At 36.1% G+C, this 16,729-nt stretch overlaps 1 protein-coding gene across 2 annotated transcripts in view; it reads right to left on the reverse strand.

The window, feature by feature from the left end:
• The window catches only part of ABCD3 (ATP binding cassette subfamily D member 3), an 87,206-nt gene that overhangs the window by 46,698 nt on the left and 23,779 nt on the right, over nucleotides 1-16,729 (reverse strand). For both annotated transcript variants that reach the window (XM_027862609.1, XM_027862608.1), the window contains exons 2-3: nucleotides 7,844-7,880; nucleotides 1,105-1,203 (exon numbers count right to left, since the gene is read on the reverse strand). In XM_027862609.1, coding sequence (XP_027718410.1) covers nucleotides 1,105-1,131 — 27 coding nt within the window. In that variant the 5' untranslated portion in view covers nucleotides 1,132-1,203; nucleotides 7,844-7,880. The remainder of the gene's footprint in view (nucleotides 1-1,104; nucleotides 1,204-7,843; nucleotides 7,881-16,729) is intronic.

Here is a 16,729-nt window from a genome sequence, read left to right on the forward strand (position 1 = left end):
CCTCAGTTTCCTCAATCGTAAAATAGAGATAATAATAGCTCCTACTTTCCAGTTGTGAGAATCCAATGAGCTAACAGTTGTAAAATGCTTAGCATACAGTGCCTAGCACAGAGTAGGTGCTCTATAATGTCTATTCCTTTCCCCTTCCCTTCTTATAGGTCCAGATACAAGTAAATGTTCTGGTTATAGTGACAACGTAAAAATTCTTTGTGTTTCTGATGACAACGATGTTTTTAAAATAAGGAAAAGGGCAGAAAAGCTAATGAATCCCCTTTTTTCTTTTTCACTATCAGCTCCCCTCCTAAAATAACTCTGTTGGTTCCTATGGCAGAAGCTGCAAGGGACGGTCCTGCAATATACGTTCATTCACGTGTGCTGCCCGATTCAGTCCTGCTGCACACAGAAGAACTGGCAGTTTCCAAAGCATCCTTTTGTTTTGTTTTGTTTTGTATTTTGGAGGCAATCAGGGTTAAGTAACTTGCTCAGAGTCACAAAGCTAGTAAGTGTCTGAGGCCACATCTGAACTCAGATCCTCCTGACTCCAGGGCCAGTGCTCTAACCCCGTCACAGTATGCTTTTATTTTCTTTGTCCCTCAGGTTTCTGGTGTTTCTTTCCAAACACATTCCAAGATTTGCTACGATGTCTTTGTCTACTCTGTTTTATTCAGTTCTGTTTATAACACTGCTTAGTCTGTTCACTCTAAGAAATACGTCACTGATGGCATACGGAAAAACAGGACAGCATTTGTACAAGCCTGTTAAATCAAAGAAATGCCCTTTTCTTTAGTATGTCCATATAGGAGACAACTTGACTTGCAATCCGAAAAGAGGATATAACGTATCATGTTAATATAATGGTTAAAGGCTGACAAAGCATTTTTCTTCACAGCAACCTTGTCCAGTAATAATGCAAGCATTATGCCTATTTTACAAATTAAACTGAAGCTAAAAGATGTTAAGGGACTTGCCCATGACCACCCAGCAGGCAAGTAGCTGAAAGCAAATTCATACCTGGTAGGTTTTCTGACTCCACACCTAGCACTCTTTCTATGACACTTATCAAAAGTTACTTTATAACATCTATTTTTCCAAAATAAGACTTACCTCTTTACAGAATGTTCTAGGAACCATAATTTTCAGAATTTGTTGAAGTCTCAAAAAGAACACCTTGTCCACCACAGCCCGCTCTTTCTTTCCTTCTTTCTACACGAGATCAATCAGAAAGAAAAAGAAGTTAAATTTTTTAGACAGGGTTACATCACAAATTAATCATAAAACTAATCATAAACCTTTGTCCAAGTTAACATTTTATTTACTATATTTATGTAAGAATGCAAGTTTCGCTTATATACGACAATATGACAAAAACAATTCAACACAAGAAAACTAAGAAAAACTTTAATGAAGGAAGATAATCAAAGGTTATGATGTGTTTTGAAGGGCTGATTTACTTGAAAATTGTTACTGGAACACTTGTAACAAAAATGGCAGGAATTCCAAAAGCTTTTAGGAGGACATATAAAGTTAATAAAAAGAAAGACCCTCTTCCCAGTTATCATGAATTGACTGATTGATTGTCAGGAAGAACACTGAAATCCCTGAACCACTGTTTCTCCATTTTTTCTACCGTTTCCTAGGATTCAGGATGAAAAACTTGACCTCTCTATTTTCAAATATTTATCAATTTTACAACTATAATTTACATTCAGAGTATGTTCAGCTACACTGTTGTCCATCCTTCATTTTTTTTTTTTTAAGGCAATTGGGGTTAAGTGACTTGCCCAGGGTCACACAGCTAGTAAGTGTCAAGTGTTTGGGTCTGAGGCCAGATTTCAACTCAAGTCCTCCTGACTTCAGGGCCAGTGCTCTATCCACTGCGCCACCTAGCTGCCATTCATCCTTCATTTTCAAAGAGGGCCAGTGACATCATGGGTGATGTCTTGATTTGTGCATGAACTGTATTTACGGGAGGCAGAATCACACAAACACATGAAGTCATCAGCCTTACTCTCTCTTCCAGAGTCATCAAAGTTCAATGGTAAGACAAAAGTCAAGACTGGCGATTGCCCAGGATGCAATGGATGACCATGATGGCTTTGAAGTCTAACCAAGTTTTAAGCACTCCACAAAGCCTACTTCAGCTGCCTTCATGGCTACTGAAACAAACTGTTCTCATATGCTCATTCTACCAGGGGATCACCGATGGGTCTGAGGCCTGTCATTTACCCTCAATCTAGTTTAGCCCACCTGCCAAGACAGTTTTGTGGCCCCTGCATATGCTACAACATCTTGGAGCCACGTGTCCAAGAAGACAAGTAACTCTGGCTTGCCAAGCCCGCTTCAGGGCTGTTCATCCATCTGTGGTGTCCACCTGCCACTCAACTCTCAGACTGCCTCTTAGGCAACTGAGTAATGGTTAAACTAATTTTGGTATATGTAATGGAATATTTTTATGCCATAAGAAATGATGAAAGAGACAATCTCAAAGAATCCTGCAAGTATAAACTGACGCAAAGTGAAGTGAGCAGAACCAGGGGGATACGATTTATACAAGTACAGCTACACTGTAAAGAAAAATAACTAATCAAAGTAATGACCAATCATATATGTATAAATACATACACACGTGTGTGTGTGTGTGTGTGTGTGTGTGTGTGTGTGTGTATCTCCTGGAGAACTTTGATTAAGCATGTTACTCACCTCCTGACAAAGAGGACACAAAGTGCAGAATGAGACATTCATTTCTGGACATGGCCACTGTGTGGATTTATTTTGCTTGACTATACTTCTCACAAGAGTTCCTTTCTTCTTTTCATTCTTTTATTCTTTCTTCCTTCCTCTTAGTTTTTAACTGGGGGGGAGGCTTGGGTAGTGGGCAAAGAAGAACAAGGGACGCCAAAGAAGAAGAGGACCACTAAAACATTTTTTTTTAGTGCACAGAAGAGAACAGAAGGAAATTCAGAATGAAGCACAGATAGAATACTATAGTTGTGAAACGTGGACTTTTATTATATGTTTCTTTAAAACATTTCAATTTATTATTTATAGCATTTTTTTCTTTTTAAATTTTGAGTTCCAAATTCTCTTCCTTCCAACCCCTCCCCCACTCTTTGGGAAGGCAAGAAATATATCAATTATACATGTGAAATCATGCCAAACATATTTCCATATTAGTCATATTTTTTTAAAAAGCAAGAAAAATAAATAAAGTGAGAAAATTATACTTCTATTTGCACTCAAAGTTCATCATTTCTCTCTCTGGAGAAGAGTATTTTTTCATCATGAGTCCTTTGGAATTGTCTTGGATCACTGTATTGATCAGAGTAAACAGATCTTTCATAGTTGATCATCATTACAATATTATTATTAATGTGCACAATGATCTCCTGGTTCTCACTTTATTCTGCAACAATTCATAAACGTCTTGCTATGTTTTTCTGAATCCATTCCCCTCATCATTTCCCACAACACAGTAGTACTCTATCACAATCACATGCCACAACTTGTTCAGCCACTCCCCAAATGAACATCCCCTTAATTTCCTAAGTCACTACTCATTAGAAAAATGCAAATGAAAACAACTCTGAGGTACCACCTCATACCTATCAGAAATGAGATGCTGGAGGATATGAGGGAAAAACAACACCATGAACTGGTAGTAGATGAGTGAACTGATCCAACCATTCAGGAAAACAATTTGAAACTTTACTTAAAGGGCTAGAAATCTACGCATACCCTTTGACCCAACAATACCACTACTAGATCTGTATTCCAAAAAAGATCAAAGAAAAAGGAAAAAGACCTTTGTGTACAAAAATATTTATCAAGGGGATGCCAATCAATTGGGGAATGGCTGAATGAGTTGTGGTATATGAATGTAATTAATAATACTTATGAAAAGTAATAATACTATGAACAATAATACTATTGTGCTATACAAAATGATGAGCAAGCAACTTCAGAAAAACCTGGAAAACTTGTATCCACTGATGCTGAATGAAGTGAACAGAACCAGAACTTTGTACACAGTAACAGCCATGCTGTGCGATGACTAACTTTGATAGACTTAGCCCTTCTCAGCAATGCAAGTATCCAAAAGTCTCACGATGGAAAATGTTATCCACATCCCAAGAAAGAACTATGGAGTTTGAATGCATACTATTTGCTATTTTTTTCTTCTCTTTTGTTTTATTTCCTCTTTCTTGTGGTTTCTCCTTTTGGTTCTAATTCTTCCTTACAACATGACTAATGTGAAAATGTTTAACAGGAATGTATATAGCCTATATCTGATTGCGCACCCTCTTGGGGAGGGAGGGGGAGAAAAATTTAAAACTCAAAAGCTTATGGAAGTGATTGTTGACAAATCAGAATAAATTAATAAAAATTTTTTAAAAAATATTTATAGCAGTTCTTTTTGTGCTTGCAAAGAATTGGAAAACAAGGGGATATTCAGCTACATATAATCCCATAGGAAAACTAAACTTAAGAGCTACTGCATAGTAAAAATGACAAAACACAACTGCCCCTAAAGTAACTACTTTATCTTCATGTGTCTAGAACTAATAATGATAGGACAAACTCTGAAAAACAAATCATACAAATCTTAAAAGCAGAAAAGGCTCAAGAGTGTGTGAGTCTTTAGTGGCTGGCAACTCAAGATCCAGTCAGTTGCTAAGTGTTGTTGATTCTCTCTCTAGAAATCTTAACATCTATTTACTTTTCTTGACTGACTATTCCAGTTCAAGCCCTAATCATGTCTCCCTTGGTTTAATGCCAAAGCCTGGTACTTGGTATTCCTTCTACTGTTTACTGTCTCCTCTCTCCAATATATCCTCTACAGAGCTGCCAAAATAAATTTCCTATGGTACCAATGTCGTGACCATGGCCCTCAAGAAGTTTCAGTGCTACACTACTGCCAGAAAGATAAAATACAAATCTCCTGTTCTGGACATTTAAAGCATTTCACAATCTGGATATAAAAACCACCTCTCCAGTCTACACTTAGGACCCATTACTTACTCCCTTTCATAGGCACTACTTTTAAGCCAAACTGATCTGCTTGCTGTTCCCCAAATTCAGCATTCCATCTCACATAAAAAACTGTAAACTTATCACAATTTGATACCTATTACAACTGTGCAACTATTTCAAAATATCTCACAATTATCTCACAGGGGTCTCTCTTGGGCCTTCTTCCGGGAAACAATTTGAAATTATGCAAATAAAATGGCTAAACTATTTACATCCTTTGACCTTCCACTGCTAGTCATACACTCCAAGAAGGTAACTGATAAAAAGATTCCATATACATAAAAATATTTACAGCAGAATTCGCAGGATCAAAAAACTATTTTTTAAAAAGTAGACTGGTTCGTTAATTGGAAGAATGGTTAAACAAATGGCACACGAATGTAATGGAACTTACCGTATTATAAAAAGTAGTGATCATGGTGGATATAGAGAAGCATGGCAAGACTTTAAACGAACTGACAAAAAGTAAAGTAAACAGAGCCAAGAAAATAGCATGCACAATGCCAACAATAATTTTTCCTCTAAAAATTCCCTTTTCTTTATATTTAAGCTCACCTTTTTATTAGTTTGTATGTGTATGTTTTAAATATCTTTTCACTGCCCTCATCAATCCCTTAAGGCAAATAGTTCTCCAAAGTTCTGCTCTTGCCCCTTTTTTCTGCTTTCTCTATTCTCTCCCTTGGAAATTGCATTCATGCTGTTTCCTGAAATATCACCTCTGTGTAGATGGCTCTCCAATCTAAATCTCCAGCCCTGATTTCCAAGGCTTACATTTAAAAATACCTACAGGACAAGAAACCCAGGTATCTCATATGCATCTCAAACTCAGTATAACCAAAATCAAACTTCTTATCTTTTCACCTAAATTTGCTTTTCCTTGTTTTTGTCAATGGCACCACTAACATACACGTAGTCTCCTATACCTAAAGCCTTAAGATTATAGTTAACTCTTCCCTCTTCCTCCATTGTCATTTGGTTACAAAGTCCTACCCATTTTAACTCTATAATCTCTCCTACCTCTCTCACCCACTCGCACTACTCCAACAGTCTCCTAATATTATAGCTTGACTCCTTAATGCATCCCACTCCCAACTACCCTTCATATGACTACCAGTCTTGTCTTTTTTAGGTATATCATAAAATTCTTCCACTCAAGAATCTTCAGTGGCATCCCATTATAAAACAAGTGAGGTCTAAACTCCTATCTGTCTGGCACTCAAGGCCCTCCAAACCTGGTGCTTCCATAATCCAACATTCTCAATGTTACCTGTTATCAGCTTCACCCTGCCCAGGCAGTCCACACTCAGACAAACTGGAATACTTTGCCTTCCAAACATGCCCTGAACTGTCCCACCTTCATATCTCTGCTCATGCTATTCCCTATTAACTGAAATATTTTCTTTCCCTCTCTCTCTATTAAATGCCCACTCATCCTTCAAAGCCCAATAAAAAGGCTGGAATGCTCCTGTAAAAATATCAGAAAGGCTAAATCCCCAAATAAGCTGAAGCTTAAAAAGAAGGCTAAAGAAAAAAAAAAGGGGGGGGAGCTAGGTGGTGCAATGGATAGAGCACAGGACCTGAGTTCAAATCCAGCCTCTGACACTTACTATCTCTGTGACCCTGGGCAAGTCACCTAACTCCAATTGCCTCCCCTGCCCCCACCAAAAAAAAAAAAAAGAGAAAAGAAAAACATGATAACTAAAGAAATGCTAGAGGAAAGAAGATGATTAAGCAAGAAAGAAACCTTTCTTGGGATAAAAAGGAAATAATAATTGGCCCTGGAGAAGAAAAAACTACTTAATTCTTACTTTACTCATGTTCCTTCTGCCAAAAAGAAAAGTGAAAAGAGAGAATAAAATTGGCTAACAAGAAAATAAAACTCAAAATAAGTAAATAGATGGTAGGAGAGGACCTAAATGGGCTCAAGTCAATGGATTTACAAAAACTACACTTGAGGAGACTGAAGAATTACAAATGTGACAGAATTGGGTGCTGTCAATGAGTTTCAAAACAGAATGAAATGTGAGAATTACAGGAAAGGTATTAAAGACTTAAAAATGACATTATATCCAAAGTTCGTAATAAGATAAATCCTTCAAACTACGCGCCAATGACAGCAAAGTCAATTTCTAGGAAAAATCACAAGAGGTAATGTGAAAGGGATGGTTAATGAGCTTTTGGAAATGGAATCAGTGAGCTAGCATGGGTTCATCAAGAACAAGTCATTGTCCAAGAACAAAGATTCTCATGGTATCCTCATGGACAACACGGAAAGATAGTAACTAGATTACAAACTGAGTTAGAGAATTCAGAATAGCTCAACTGAAAGACCGGTAATTGAATGGATTGAAATCAATCTGGAGGGAGAGCTCCAGTATAGTCCTTGATTTTGATTTGTTAAACACAGATGCCATACTTGTCAAATTTGCAAATGACAAGCTTTGAAGGTAGTTGTCAAATATTTAAATGGCAGCCATCTGGAAAATGAATACAATTTAGCTGTGTTGCTCCAGAAGGCAGAATTGATACTAATGAGCACAATTCAGAGAGGCAGACGAGCTCAACCTAGGGAAATCTAATGATTTGAGCTATCAAAGAATGCATTGTAATGTCCTTCTTTCTCACAACTCCAAGAAACAATCAAGCAAAGGCTAGGTGGTCATTTGTCAGGGATGATGTTTGCAGGGATTCCTATGCTAGAACAGAAATTGCATTGGGTCAACACTAGGTTCAACTCTAGAGTTCTATCAATTTATGCTTGTATTTCAAAATTTCTTAATAAATTACCGCAAAGAAAATATTAAAGAATTACCTCATTGTTCTGTAATGGTGGTTTTCCACTTTTCTTACTGCAGAGGAAAAAAAAAAAGAATGGTTTACTTTATTGGATTTTTAAAAATTTTACTGATGTTTTGTTTTTAAAACATTTAAAGATTACTTTCACCTCTGAAGTGTCTTATAACAAAGTAAAACAATTAAGCAAAATTAACATTACAGTGACCTCATCCGAAAGTGTGTGCAACATTCCATATCTGAAGCACCCAACCATCTCTATTTTTATTTTTTTTTAATTATCAGAAATCTGTGTTCTCGCTCTCCCACTCCCACCCACCTATCAGTTTAGAAAAGACTTCAGAATGTTTTGCTTTCATATTAATGTTACACAGTACAAATTACTCTTCTGATTCTGCATACTTCACTCTAAATCCGTTCACACAAATCTTTCTGTATCTCTCTGAAATATTTTTCCTTTTCTTTGTGTTTTATTGATGTGGATTATTTTTACATTACAAATACAGATTACTTCCAATTCATAAGAGTCTCTTTTAACAACATAAAATTATTAAGTAAAATAGTACAGTGACTCCATCTGAAAGTGTGTGCGCCATTTTTGCATCTGTAGCACCGTTCCCACCTCTAATTTTTTAAATGAACGAAATATTTCTCTCCCCAATCCCAATTAAAATATATATGTACATGTGCATATGTGTGCACATACATATACATATATGCAGCTATCCATTAGAGACATGACAGATTTAGAGTAGAAAATGAGACATACATATGTACATATGCATATATATTTGTTTTGCTTGCATTTGTTTCATTTTATTGTTGTAAACTTTGTTCGTCACTAATATTTTACCTGAATTTTTATAAATCTTAAATGTTATTTTACTTATTATCTCCAAAGATATCAAATAATAAACTAAAATCCTAAATATGAATTTCCCTTCTTTTCTCACAAATTTACTACCCAGAGTTTGAACACATGAACATATATTGTATTCTCTTGCTTCTCAGCCACTGCTTACATGTTCCCTTTGCCTACAATGCCCTCCCTTTCCCAATTCACTCAGGGATTGACTACCCATACCCAACTCAAAATCCAGCTCTTCTAAGATGCCTTCCCTTATCTTCCTGGTTGGTAACGTTTCCCTTCAGACTTCACAAAAAATACATTTACAATGTTATAGTTATGTTGCTGTCTTATCTTCCTATTAGACTGTAAATTCTTTGACAGCAGGAATTGTCTTATCTAAATTTGTATTTTCAATTCCCAGGAAAGGGCTCTAAACAGGTGCTCCCACCTAGTAGCTGGTGCCCTTCTTATCTCTGCCCTTCCACAATAGCAAATACCAGCAGCAACTGGAGAAACAAAGAACTGAGAAAGCCAGAATATGTTGTAACTGAATTGATATTTCTCTACCATATAAAGCCATCCCAGCTTTGTGAAGTATATTTTGACTATAAAGTTAAATCCGAGTTTCCAAAGCTCTCTTCACACAATGCAGCCACAATATTGGCTGATGGATGAACCAGAAAGAACCAAAGCAGAAGCTACCATACCCCTTGATTACTAAAAAAGATGATGGTTTTGCAGCAAACATTAATTCTGATTATGCTGACAAAATAAGGATAGGAGATGATGAGATTCTAATATCAACTTTTTTTCATGAAATTCCTCTTTAACCATATCCACATTTTTCAATGTAAACAGTAAATCACTGCCAACAAAAAGAAGACTAATGTGGTTCAGTGCCAATAATATGTCATACAGAAGCAAGTTCAAATATGATTCAGTTGGTGCAAAATCTCAACTGGGGTATGATCAGCCAACCAACCATCACTATTAGTGGGTGTAGTAGGCTCATGACATAAATCAATTTTATCTTCATACTGCCTGCTGCATTTGAACATGAAGGGTATAAAACTCCAAATTTTAAAAACTGTCTATAAATTAAAAGTACCATAACACCTATCACATTTCCCAATATTGTTTATTTTGACAAATACAATATAACAAGCTCATTTTCCCCAAAAAATACTTTAAAAAACTGAAATAATGAAAGATATACTTATTTGAAGTTTTCTAAAATAAAATTAAAATGTGTCTCCAATTTTTGTTCATAATATTTTGTAGAAGATAAATAGAAAATACACTAGAATAGCTAAAAGTAAAACAAAGACAATAGAGACAGCATAAAGAATAAAAATATCAAAATAAGAGTAAAAAAGCCCAAATCCAGCAAATATAATCCATTATGTTCATGATGAAATGGAAATACTGCTGTATCTGCTTTGTAAAAAATGTTTTATCTGCACATCATGAAACCTAATTAATTGAAATGACTTAAATACTGTTTTTTTTCTTTCAGAGAAAATAAGATACTTTTAAATAAGTAAAAATAAACTTCAAAAATCATGTCTGTGACATCAAAAGAACTACTTACATTGTCTAAAGGTGATTACAAAATTGCTAAATATAAATACTCTAAGTAGACAGGGGAAATGTTGGAGCTACTTGCAGCTAGCGAGTGATGAGGTAGAAACAATGCCTCCTAGCAGATATCACAGTGAAAAGCAATAAAGCCTTGAGTCTGAAGGCATTTGCTACAAATTAAATGAGAACTAAAATCTTCCTATTTTGTACTAAAAGGGTATGATGACACAACAGATATAAAAAAAAGGTTCTTTTGTTTACATATGTATAATGGCTAAATGAAACATAGCATGTTACTATTTATTTATTTATTTTCTGATAGTACCATAGAGAAAGAAATCTTCAATAAACTGATAGGGGTTTTTTTTTCAAATGAAAATGATGAGGTGAAAGAACTGTATTGGACTTTGCACTGAGAACTCAAACAAAATCAGTATAAAACATAGATCAATAAGTATGGCTGAAAAAAGTGGCCCCTCATGAAATGTGAACATATGACATGCTTCACAATCACTTATGCTGAGAAATAAAAATAGAATTTTTCCTGTTGTTACAAGTACAATTACCTTTATTAATGAAGAGTCCATTTAAAGGAAGGTTCTTTGGAAAATTATATTAAAATAGGTGGGCAAAGGATAGGGCACTTTTATATTGCGAAACACAATGACTTTCCCCAGCCAAAATACTTCAGAGAACAATGAAGTAAAAGAAACTGTCATTTTTCTTAGAAATAATGATAAAGATGAAGCAAACTCATTTTATATATTAAAAAATCCTCTTGAAATCTGTTTGATAAATATTTTAAATAAATCAAATCAATGCAAGGTCCTCAAAATTCATACTGTGATCCTGAAATGAAAAAAATGAGAGCTTCATAGACAATAACTACTCTACAACATAGTATTTTATTTTTCTGATTTTAATAATTCCTACCCATTGGACAAAACGGAAGTAAAGACCTTCTTATTAATCACTTGACAAGATACAAAAATAATTTCCATTTTATTTCAAAGATCTAGAAATAACTAAATACGAATGAATACAAAACCCATCTGCCATGGACAAATATGATTTTCTTGTTTCACCTGAGTAGGAATGGTTAATAGACTTGTCCTATGATAGATGTAACCCTCAAATCTTATTATATTTTGGTTATAAGTTGATAAAGATTTATCTGGTTTATTAGATAAAACTACAAATTTTTTGCTACTTGTAATATCTAATTTGTGCAAAACAAGTTTTTCTGCTGATACATATTGTCTTTTTAACTTCTGATTTTGTTTGAAAAAGAATTATCAACAATATTAATGACCTGTTTCAAGAAACTCTGTGCCCAAAAAATCAAATCAACCCATTACATTAGTATTTAATATTTCGTTATGAATATAAAAAGTGTAAAGATTTTGTCAGTAACTAAACATGCTGATATTTAAGATTTGCTTATGGAATATTATGTAATGAAGTAATAAATTAGATTACATCTTACGTAATAAATTCTTAACCTTATCTGAATAAATAAGAAAAGTATTTGTATAGACTGCTTTATGAAAAGATTTATCTGGAGAGCCCAACATTTGTTGTTGTTGTTGTTAAATATAATTTTTTTTTTTTGCAAGGCAATGGGGTAAAGTGACTTACCCAGGGTCCCACAGCTAGTAAGTGTTATGTGTCTAAGGCCAAATCTGAACTCAGGTCTTCCATAACTCTGGGCCAGTGCTCTATCCACTGCACCATCTAGCTGCCCCTGTTGTCAAATTTTTTTAAAAAGTTTGGAAACCATTATTCTGTACTAAGGATCTCTTCTCCTGATGCTCAATGGGCTCGCCCAGGATCTCCTCACTACTGGCTGGTCTAAAATGTCAGAGAACTTGGGCTAATAGAGATGAGACATATTTCCTCAATCCTCATTTAGGGAATCTAATCACTTTCCATCTCAAGGTAAAACAATCCCTCCCCTCAGTGGAGAGCTGGAAATCATATATTATGGAAGCGTATATAAAATTATTGAAATATTCTCATCATGCTCTTCCAAATTGCAAAGCCATTACATCACACTAATATTTTAAAGATTACAATGGTAACATCTACGAAACACTTCAAGGTTTACAAAGTACTTTTTTTCAACCTTATCTCATTTGATCCATAGAACCATTCTGTGAGGTAGACAAGGGTGTGTGCATGTGTAAATCACATTTTATGGATAAGAAAAATGAGGAGGAGAGGTGGTCACAATAGCAAGTGTCAAAGACACCCAAGCTGCTGACAACAAATCCATCTATGCTTACCAATTTTCCTAAACTAAGCATTTGCATCACAACAACCCTTTCCTGCAACACAATTATCTTCACTTAGCAATTAAGAAAGTGAAGCTCAGCTGGGCTGTCTAGTCACAGAAGGGAACTGAACTCACTTGAACCCACTCCGAGATCAATGAGCTTTTCACTACAGCATGCTTCCCTTCTGATGGACTGAGTTTTGTCCACCACCCTGTCAAACACTTATTTTTGAGTGACTGCTGGTTCCTACCTGCCTGCCTGACTTGCTGATTTGCTACTCCATCTTGGCCTTACGTTTTTCCATCAATCCTGTATTCCTCCAAAGTCTATCTTAACCATGATTTATGTGTACCTCCTAGCTCCCAAAAGTTCATTTTGTTGTTGCTGATCATCATTTTCAGTCACATCCAATTCTTCGTGACCCCCTTTAGGGTCTTATTGGCAAAGATACCGGAGTGGTCTGCTATTTCCTTCTCCAGCTCATTTTTTTTTTTTTTTACAGATGAGGAACTGTAGCAAACAGAGTTGAGTGACTTGCCCAGGGTCACACAGGTCTGTGATATAAGTGTCTGAGGCCACATCTGAACTCAGGAAGCGTCCCCCTGACTCTAGGCCCAGCACTCTATCCACTGCTCCACCTAACTGCCCCAGTGTTCATTTTAGCTGTAACCTTTTGGCCTCTGTTTTAGCCACTGCATTCCACACGTCCCCTGATCCCAGGCTATCTTCCACAATCTGTTTCATTCTCAGCCTCTCCTTAACTCTGGCTTCCAGGTATGCACCTTCAAATGACCATAGTTCCGGCACTGAACACTGGGCCCCATCATAAACTTATGAGTCATTTGTTCACTTCTACCGGTACGAAGTCCAGTGATTTACAAAGATTAGGGAGATTAAAGCTAACAGCCAGCATTATAACCAGAGGCCAAACAAATCCAAACATTTAGTGGGCTTGAGGTTACAACAACTGCACCCATGTTTTTGCCAATATAAGGCAAACACTTTCTAATACCTGAGATAAAAGGCAAATTAATGCTCTGCCAAAATGATGAAAGAATTAAAAAACATAAGGTTTGAGAAGAGAGATGTCTTATACTTCTCTTTTTTCCCCATTTCCTACCAGTACTTTACATAGTGCCCTACGCAGATTGATTGAAATCTCTATTTCCAGCCCTCATTTTTCTCCTTAGTTCCAGTCCCGCATCTCCAATTGTTTGTTGGACAACACCACCTAGATGTCCCACAGGTATCTCAAACTCAACATGATCAAAGCAGAACTCGTCTTTCTACCAAAACCCAGCCTTTCTTATCCTAGGGACAGCTAGGTGACACAGTGGAAAAAATGCCAGGCCTGGAGTCAGGAAGGCTGATCTTCCTAAGTTTAAATCTGTCTTCAGACACTTACTAGTTGCATGACCCTGGACAAGTCAATCATTAACCTTGTTTGCCTCAGTTTTGTCATCTGCAACATGAGCTGGAGAAACGACTCCAGTCTCTGTGAAGAAAACTACAAAAGAGGTCCTAAAGAATTGGACACAACTAAAATGTCTAAAAAACAACCACCTTATCCTAAATTCCCTTTTTCTGTCAAGGGCACTTATATTCTTTCAGTCACTCAGGTTCATAACCTAGGAGTACAGTTAAAACTCTACCATACATCCAATAAGTTGCCATGCCTTACTGATTCTACCTCTACAACACTTTTCATATTTATCCCTGTCTATCTATTCATATCATATCTACATAGTTTAGACTCTTATTTTCTCATTCCTACATCCATGCAATAATCTCTTAAGTGGTTGCTCATAGTGAGCCTTTTCACCTCTTTAATCTATCCTTCACACAGCTGCCAAAATAGATAACACAACTGTCTCTAGGATAAAATATGAAAATTCCAGCATTTGCTAACAATCAATCAACATTTATTAAGCACTTACTACATGCCATGCACTGTGCTAAATGATAGCAACACAAAGAAGAGATAAAATTGTTCCTGCCTTCAAAGAGCTTCCATTCTAATGGTGGAGACAATATGTTAGGGGTCACAAGATGGGGACATGTAGGTATTTATAAGATATATATAGAAAAGAAACAAGGTAACATTAGTGGGAAAGGGAATAGTACCTGGGGGACTATGAAAGTCTTGATCTGGAAAGTAGCATTTAATCTGATTCTTGAAGAAAGTGAGTGATTCTAAAAGCTGGAGGTGAGGAGAAATAGCATTCTAGGCCATTAGGGACAAGCCAGTGCAAAGGCAAGGAAATGGGAAATAAAATATCAGGTGAGAAATAGCAAGTAAACCAATTATGCCTAACCCACAGAGTGCGTGGAGGGGAACAATGTGTAAAGAGACAGGAAAGATAGGAAGGGACCAGGTTGTGAAGAGCTTTAAATGCCAAACAGAGGAGTCTGATACTAAAGGCAACAGGAAGTCACTGTAGTTTAAGTTAGAGGGAGAATGGAGGAAAGGTGACATGGTCAGATGTATGCTTTGAGAATATCACTTTGGTAGCTCTGAGGAGGTTTGAAACCCGAAGCAGTTAAGAGCAATTTGAAGTTTATGGCAATAGTCAAGGTGAGATGTAATGAGGGCCTGAACTAGGCCATGTAAATAGAGAGAAGGGAATGTAAGAGATACTGCAGAGAAAGAAAGAGCAAGATCTAGCAACTGAACTAAAATGAGAGGTGAGAGTGAGGCATCAAGGATGACAGCAAGGTAGCCAACCAAGGTTAACTAGAAGGATTGTGGTACCCTAGAAAGTAACAGAGCATTTAAAGGTTTTCAAAATTTGGCCCCAGTCTATCTTTTCAGGAGGACAGTACCTTATCCCTAATATATTCCATATTCTCCTCACCTCACAGGATCATAGAATTAAAGCTGAATGAAGCCTTAAAAAGATCATCTAATCTAACCGCCACATTTTACAGATGAGGAGATTGAGGTCCAGACTAAGTAACAGTTCATAAAAAGCAGGGCCAGGATTCAAACTTGTTTTTTTGTTTTCAAATCTAACACTCATTCCACATTGCCTCCCAATCCTTTGAATCCAGTTGTTTTTTCTTCAAGACTCAGTTCAATTGCCACCTCCTCCAAGAGCCCTTTCTAGATTCTCCCAGTTGGTGGTGTCCCTCAACCACTTTGCATTTATTTTTTACGTGCTTTTCCTGACTCGGTTGCATATATTATTGTTCTCTTTCCTCCACCCCAACTTCCAATGGAATGCAAGCCCTTAGAGAACAAAGTCTATTTCATTTTGTTGTGTCCCCTAGAGCCTAGAACAATAGCAGCACATAGTAGGTAGTTAATATACACTTGTTGGGGAATGATTGATAAATATTTAATAAATATTTGACTAACTGGTGGAAATAAATATTTATTCCTTGACCTACAAAATTGCAGCAGTTTCTTTTTAAATAGAGCTCTCTAACTTAAATAACATAGTTACTCGAATCTGAATCAGTTCCTTCCGTATACCTAATAATGTAAGCCACTTTAATTCTTTCAAAGGCAAACTGCTATTTAAAAGATTAACTTACAAAGTGCCATAAAACATCTACTACTACTTATGACACTCAGAAAATTTCCCAGAATACAACAGGATAAGGGCTACTAAGTATTCCAAAGAGAAGATAATGCTAGTTTCTCAAAAGAAGAATTGTAAAGTATTCATAAACACATGAATGTTCTAAGTCACTAATATAAGAGAAATGAATATCAAAATAACCCTGAGATTTCACCTCACATCTGCAATTTGGCAAAGATGACAAAAATGCCAACAGTCAATATTGAAGGGGTTGTGGAATGATATATATATATATATATATATATATATATATATATATACTGTTGGTGGAGCTGTGCATTGGTACAAACATTTTGGAAAGCACTTTGGAACTATGCAAATAAAGTGCCTAAAATGTCCGTACCATTTGACCCAGGGACTTTATTATATTCCTTGGGCTTATACCCCAGGAAGCCATTGATAAGAAGAAAGTCCCCACAAACACCAAAATATTTATAACAACACTTTTTGTGATAGCAAGGAATTGGAAACAAAGCAAATGTTCATCAACTGTGAAATAGCTAAACAAATTGTGATACCTGAAGAGTAATGTGCTGTGAGAAATAATGAGTGTGATGAATACAGAGAAACATCAAAAGAGCTACAGAACTAATGAAGTAAAGTAAACTGAGCCA

The sequence above is a fragment of the Vombatus ursinus genome, unplaced genomic scaffold (genome assembly GCF_900497805.2).
Source record: "Vombatus ursinus unplaced genomic scaffold, bare-nosed wombat genome assembly UNPS02014769.1, whole genome shotgun sequence".
NCBI classification, from domain to species: Eukaryota; Metazoa; Chordata; class Mammalia; order Diprotodontia; family Vombatidae; genus Vombatus; species Vombatus ursinus.